Here is a 7,500-nt window from a genome sequence, read left to right as displayed (position 1 = left end):
AGCTTCAAGACCGCCACCATTGTGCCAGTACCGAAGCACTGAACTGCATTGGCCCTAAATGACCTCCGTCCTGTCAAACTCACCCCCATCTTTGCCAAGTGCTTTGAGAGATTGGTTCTGTCCCACCTTAAATCCTGTCTCCCTGCTCCATTGGACCCACACCAGTTTGCCTATTGCCGCAACAGGCCATCAGAGGATGCCATCTCTACGGCAGTCCACTGTACTCTAACCCACCTGGGCAGTCAAAATTCACATGTCTTCATTGACTTCAGCTCAGCATTTAATACTGTGATTCCCTCCAACCTGATTTCCAAGCTCTGCCAGCTTGGTATCAGCACATCCCTCTGCAATTGAATTCTTTACTTTTTGACTAACAGACCCCAATCTGTAAAATTAGATAATCTGTCCACCTCCGTCATCACCTATGACCGTGTTCCTGTTTATGGTTCCAACAGCATAATAAAGTTCACAGACGACATCATGGTGGTAGGCCTGATCAAAGATTTCATTAGCTCTGTACTTGTACTCTGTGTACTGACATTAAAGTTGAATCTAATCTAATGCGTTATTTGCCTCTGCAATTTGCGAACGATCCAGGAAAGGACCTGTTGAGAAAAAAGATGTAACTTCCAGAAAAGATCTGCAATACATAAATAGATGTATATTTTGAATGCAATATAAACTTTTGTGCTGACCTGGTCATTTCTGTGTGAATAGATTATGGCCCCTGAGGTTGGCCTCTGGTCTCTTGGCATGAGATGATGTGACAAACCACAAAACAATTTATTCATGTCTTTATCGTAACGTACACGTTGACATTCAAGCACACAGTGCTTGGAAAAAAGAACTGCTATACCTGTTACTATCTTGGTTGGTAGAAGGCACATCAGCTCTTCTTTGTCTTTTGAAAATTGCTCAAAAGTGACAAGGTGTGCTGACCTCAACACTTTATTGTCTACCTTGTTAAACAAACACAGCATGTTGCAACACGTGCAAAATAGCCAGTAGATTAGCCGGATAGTAACAATGCTCTTTTACTATCACGTAATCATCACGCCATCACAGTTGTCAAGTAAATCATGCAAATGCAGGTCAATAGTGGGGACAGTGTCTCTGTAATATTATGGCAAGAATGAATAGTCCCAATATGGCAGTCGAGATATAATTTTGTTTTGTTTATAATCTAAAAAAAACAACAGTATTATCAGTGTTGTATCCGGTCATTAGTGACATAGCCAATCACCTTTGAAGGCAGTATTCTATAGTGTGTCTCCACACACACACACACACACACACACACACACACACACTCTGTGTCTGCTTATTATGATGCGGGAATCCTGATGTAAGAGGGCAACCCCAGTATTTCAGCACCTGGTCCATAAGACACGATATAAAGTTAAGGAATCAAACACAGCAGCAAATATTAAACATTGTGAAATAAAGCAAAGCAACAGAGAGCAAAATATATCTTCCTCAGATGAAATGTTCGTTCTTTGCATCCGCATCAGTGGGAAACTAGTTCTATTCCCTTTGCTATGCAAGGATAAGTGTGTCTGCCAAATGCCAAAAGTAAACTGAGAAAGCTGCTTACATGTACACAGGGACAAAGAGTAACATTTAACATAAACATAAACACTACTTTGGTGTCTCAATCAGCTTTGTCACATATATATTGGGCCTGAATTTCATAACTAGTACTTACCGTTTGTTCCATTTTGACAAATCAAATTGTGAAGGTCTCACTCTACCTTTTACTTTGGTCTTCATCAACACCCGCTTGCTTGTGGAGATGGACTAACAGCAGCTGGAGATCATGCATCGATGCTCTACTGCTTTTCTGCAGTTCCAGGATGTGCAGTGTTGACTATCCAACCGAATCTGAACCCCTTAATTTGTGGAAGTGAATATTCAAAGCGAATTTAAATGGACCGATATTTGCCTGTCGAATATTATAGGTGGTATTTAAATATTTTTTAAAAAAATGAATATTTGGTAATGAACTTTGGAAGGAGAATATTGATTTATTGAACTTTTAAAAATGCATTAAAATACAAGAACAGTTAGTACAATACATTTTTCCTTCAATTAGTGCCAAATACAATGAATTCAAATACAAGAACTGTTAATGTAATGCATTTTTCTTTCAGTTAGTGTAATTCAACATGCTTTTTCATTTCAAAGACACATGTCATTATTTTACTTCCACAGGTGCCACACTTGGCCAAACTAGCATGGTAGTGTGTGGTGCTGCTTAGCCAAACATAGGTAGTTGTTTTGTTGAGTTCTGGTCAGCAATGCCATCTTATTCTGTGCTTTTGATGGTTATTGTGTATGATGGTTATTTTACGTGCTAGGAGCACACAGGAAGAGGTAGCAAAGTAATGTGTTCACAACAGTAGCAGATTGCACAGCCAAGGGGTTGCATTCCCCTTAATGAAGAAATTGGATGTTGCTGTATTATGATTTAGGGATCCAGAGGGAGCTGGTGCCAAATTTTGGGGAGTTGCAACTGGACACAAATGGGGTGAAAACCACTGGAGTAAGGAACTTGATCAGATTTATAAAAAAAAGAAAAAAGGATAATAATTCCAAAAGGTATGTTTAGTGCATACAACCCATCCCCCCAAAAATATACCTACAGTGCAACATGTTGGTGACAGCATTATGCTTTACGGTTGCTTTTCCTCAGCCAGAACTGGGGCTTTTATCAAGGTGGATGGAATAGATACAAATACCCATTGATTTTAGTGTAAAACCTTTGGGTGTCTGCTAGTAAGCTTTAAGATGAAAAAGAGTTTCAGCACAACAATGACACGAAGCATATATCCAAATCAACAAAGGAATGGCTTAACTGAAAGATCAATGTTTTTGAATGTCCTATAGCCAGAGCCAGGGGTGACCTGAAGCAAGCTGTGCAGGAGGTATGCTTACTAGATATTGAAATATTACAGTCATGATGTGACAAGCTGATACTCTTATCTAAACTTGGTTGTATTTCAAATGAAATTCAACATAAAACAATGGCAACCTGAGTAAACGCAGAATACAGTTTTTATTATTATTGTTATTTTATTGAAGCAAAAAAAATTATCCAGCACCTATCACCAATGTGAAAAACTAATTTCCCCCTTCTACTTAATCTGCTTGTGCCACCTTTAGCAGCAATAACTGCAACCAAATGCTTCCGATACATAATCCAGTTGTGTTTGAGTTTCACCTAATGTACTGAAGACTGGACATTCTCCTTTAGGATTTTCTGGTAGCGAGCAGAATTCATGTTTCCCTCAATTATTGCAAGTTTCCCAGGCCCTGAAGCAGCAAAGTATCCCCACACCATCACACTTCCACCACCATGCTTGACCGTAGGTATGGTGTACTTTGTGGAATTCTGTTTTTGGTTTATGCCAGATATTACAGGATCCCTGTCTTCCAAACAGTTCCACTTTCAAATCAATAAATCCACAGGACATTCTCCCAAAATGTTAGAGGATCATCAAGGTGTGTTTTGGCAATATTCAGATGAGCCTTAATGTTCTTCTGGGTTAGCAGTGGTTTTTGCCCCGCCAATCTACCATGTGCGCCATTAAATTGAAGGTTATTGATGCAAGAGAAGCCTGTAGGTCCTTTGATGGCCTGTAGGTTGCTCGATGTTGTCTTTGTCTTTTTTGTGATTTGCTGGATAAGTCGTTGCTGTGCTCTTGGACAAATTTTGGAAGGTCAGCCGCTTCTGGGAAGGTTCACTATTTTGAATTTTTCCATTTGGAGATAATGGATCTATCTGTTGTCTGTTGGAGTCCCAGAGCCTTTGAGATAGCTTTGTGACCCTTCCCAGACATGTATTTAAATTGCCTTCTTCGTCATCATCTCTGGAATTTCTTTAAATTTTGGTAGAGTCAGTTACTGGGTAAGACCTTAAGACCTTTAAGACTGGGTAAGACTTCATACTGTTGAAAATGTTCTATTTAAGTGACGATTTGATTGATCAAGGTTTGCAGTAATCAGGCCTGGTTGCATGTAGTCCAGCTGAACCCCATTATGAATGCAGTTTCATTGATTTCTGGGAATTAGTAACTATGGGGAAATACATTTTCACACAGGCCCAGTTGGTATTGGATATCTTTTTTTTTGCTTCAATAAATAACATTGTCATTTAAAATCTGCATTTTACTCAGGTTGCCTTAGTTTTATCTTAGATTTTGTTTTAATTTCTGATACAATTTAGTAGGGCTGCACGATTATGGCCAAAATGATAATCCCGATTATTTTGATCAATATTAAGATCTCGATTAATTATCACGATTATTCACTGATTTTAGGGACAACATATTTTTATTGCACTTTCACATTTAAATAAACAGACCGCTGCTTTCACCTCCATGTTGTGCTACATTCCTGATAATGTACAAATCTTTAACAGTGTTTACAGGAGGAGAGACGCAAGACAATTTCTTTTATTACAAAAATTACAAAAATTTAGGAGCACAATTGAACTTTAGGGGGTTTTTTTTGTACATTTTTTTCTTTTTCTTTTTTTTTACAGATGGTAACGTTGATGTGGTCACTGTTAATTGAATTAAAATAATAGCAATAAAGAATACTGTTGGTTAATTGATAAATAAGCAAGCATAAAAAGATTTATTTTTAAATATCTTAAACAATAAAGAGTCCTAATTAAGCAAACTAACACAAGCAAACTAACACAAGTATGATCCATATTAGGAAAAAGGCTAATAGCTTTCTAAGGAAATAGTGAACTAAGATTAATGTCAGATTGATATTAAATGCAACCCATAGTAATTAAACCATTTAATTTCTCATTTTATTTATATTTTATGAAGTTATTATAATATCTATTTTTATATTAAATTATTTATTTATAACTAAGCACATTTTCGGTCTTTATATTTTATTAGTTTTCTGTTCGTTTGTTTATCTGTTGTTCCTTTTATATCGGTTCTCCACTATAGTGTCCATGTCTGCTGATAATATTGAATTTTGGGGGGGAATTTTTAAACACATGGAAACTGGAGTTTACTTTTCTAGTGATATCTGGCAACCATGAGTTTAAATGAAGTGAATTAAAATTAGTGAAGGAGAGCTGCAGCGTGCTGTATGTTTACAGACCGAACAGTTGCTACTCTTGATTAAGATTGGTGAGTATTTTTTTTAATAAAGAAGTTTGAATTAAACCCACCTTGTAGCGTTATTATTAATTACTCCGCGTGAGGCCGCTGTCTCTACACGAGCAGGTGAAAGTTCAGGTTATTTTGCGGGATCAATAAAAGCTGGTGGTTGTGAGCTCGGAGAGTTGAGAGAAACTGATGATGTAGAGTTACTCTCTTCATCATAATGACTTCTCTGCAGTATTTCCACACTGGTTTGGTTGACTGAGGAGATGAAAAGCAGTGTGAAAGTAACTGTTGCTTGGTGTAGATACATTTTGGACTTCCTGTAGTTTTTATTCCGATTCTATTATACAACTCCGAACAGGTCACTTGCACCGGTGCGAATAAATATTTATTCACAGTCGCACAAAATACTCTTCAGTCACAAATACGAGTGAAATGATCGCACTGTAGAGCCCTGAGTTTATCTGTGAAGTTTTTTCCTGGTAGTTTCATGATTTCCCCTCGCGCAAAGCGCTGGAGCGCACAGTGAAGCTGGCCGCTCGAGCGCTAAAACGCTAACTGACATTACAAAAATACGTCATCCCTGCGCCGCTCTATGACGAAATTTGAACGGTAATATCGCAGTCGATCATGTTCATTTAATCGTGGGCAGTCCAATTCGTAATCGCGATCGATATTCAATTAATTGTGCAGCCCTACAATTTAGTATGAGATATACGCAAAAGAAGAGGAAATCAGGATGGGGAAAATACTTTTTCACATAACTGTAACTATAGAACATACGGTTTCTCTTTTGCTACAGTGTTGTCCATATTATAACGTTTATATGGATGTTTTTTTTAGGTCTAGCCATCTTCTACTAAACTTTTTCTACTAACTAACTTTTTCCATTTCTTTGATCCTTTACTGAATGTTTTATTATGTTTGTGTCACAGCTGCAGGCCAAGTTGGGGAAGTGACAGATTTCAGTCAAAAGCCAACAACAGTCACCCATACTCCTTCATCCAGGACCATGGTAAAGAGCAGAATAAGATCCTCCACTTATGTCCTTCTCTTTTCTGTCACTTCTAATGGAAACCAACCGAGGGAACCTCCTGTTGAAAATGGTGTCCAACCCTCCAGTAGATTATCAGAGACTTTTAGACTATATATCCTATGTGTTAAACACAAGGCCTGTGAACTTGGAAAAATAATATTGAAATGGACTGTAGTATATTACTGCTCATCGTTTCACACCATAAAGAATTCACAGCAGATCTGTAGTATGTTTGAGCTCACATTAAAGTGCTTAAATAAAAGTGACAGATGGTAACTTTTTTAACTGTAAACTGCTGTATATACATGCATTCCGGTTTCTACTACAGCTGGCTTGACCACAGGTTAACTGTGTTCTACGCTTGATGTAAATCACACTTGTGTCTAAAAACTATTAAAAATCACATTGTGTGGTATAACCAGAAATTAATTTCAGTGGGATGAGGAAATATACAAAATAAATCATGATTGTTTTCTTGATCTATACTATTAAAATTAAGTGTGACAATTAATGAAAGTGTGACGTGCTCATGTATTACAGGTGCATGGCAGACAGCATTAGTAGCGGTGAGAACACTAATTTGTTATTTAGTCATGTGTGGCCCAATCTTCTACCAAGCAATCTTTATAATATTTATGAATATTTCTGTATTAATGAAGTTGCCCTAAAATTCTTTTATGACAGTTCCACTGAAATGATTAAACTCACATTCTTAATAATAGGGGAAGAATACACCTTATATTATAAATCTTGATCTGCTTTTCCTTTGCAGTAAACTCCAGCAAGCTACTTTACTTTACTTTACTTTACTTCCAGCAAGCTCTCATCTCAATATATCTGTGCTTATAGTGTTTCTATCTGGTTAGTAACTTTCAAACAAGAAAAATGCATCATCTTGACTGGCTAAGCCTATTTCTTACCAGCAACTGGTAGCCAATAAAATGTGATTAAACAAAGGAAAGCATTCATTTTAATAAAAGCTTTTATTATAATCAGTATAATAAATATTACCTTTATTGAATTGAATTTTCTATATAGCTGCATAAATGACCTAAAACATCATCCATCAGATCTTCACAAGTCCTAAACGTAGAGAAAGAGAACCCAATTAAACAAATGAAACAAAAATATTATACTTGGTCATTTATTTATTAAGGAAAATGAGCCAATATCTAATATATGGCAAAAGTATGTGAGCCTCTAGAATTAGCAGCGAATTTGAAGGTGTAATTAGAGTCTGGTGTAATGATAATCAGGTGTGAGTGAGCATCCTGTTTTATTTAAAGAACAGGGATCTAGAAGTGTCTCATCTTCCCAATGTTTGTGCAAGTG

The 7,500-nt window shown here is 36.9% G+C and overlaps 1 protein-coding gene across 15 annotated transcripts in view; it reads left to right on the top strand.

The window, feature by feature from the left end:
- The window catches only part of mtmr3 (myotubularin related protein 3), a 124,454-nt gene that overhangs the window by 15,801 nt on the left and 101,153 nt on the right, over positions 1-7,500 (top strand). For 11 of the 15 annotated variants that reach the window (XR_008396448.1, XR_008396447.1, XR_008396446.1 and 8 more), the window contains exon 2: positions 6,068-6,147. Coding sequence is in view for 10 of the 15 variants with exons in the window: in XM_053680268.1 (XP_053536243.1) it covers positions 6,145-6,147 (3 nt within the window). In the remaining 5 variants the exon portion in view is untranslated. Of the gene's footprint in view, positions 1-2,471; positions 2,599-2,886; positions 2,925-6,067; positions 6,148-6,708; positions 6,735-7,500 lie in introns of those variants that run through there. The other 4 variants (XM_047155504.2, XM_047155502.2, XM_053680263.1 and 1 more) reach the window with 3 other exon arrangements.

This window comes from Ictalurus punctatus, chromosome 5 (genome assembly GCF_001660625.3).
Source record: "Ictalurus punctatus breed USDA103 chromosome 5, Coco_2.0, whole genome shotgun sequence".
NCBI classification, from domain to species: domain Eukaryota; kingdom Metazoa; phylum Chordata; class Actinopteri; order Siluriformes; family Ictaluridae; genus Ictalurus; species Ictalurus punctatus.
Note: the sequence above shows the minus strand (reverse complement) of the source record. Positions and strands in the feature narration are given on the sequence as shown.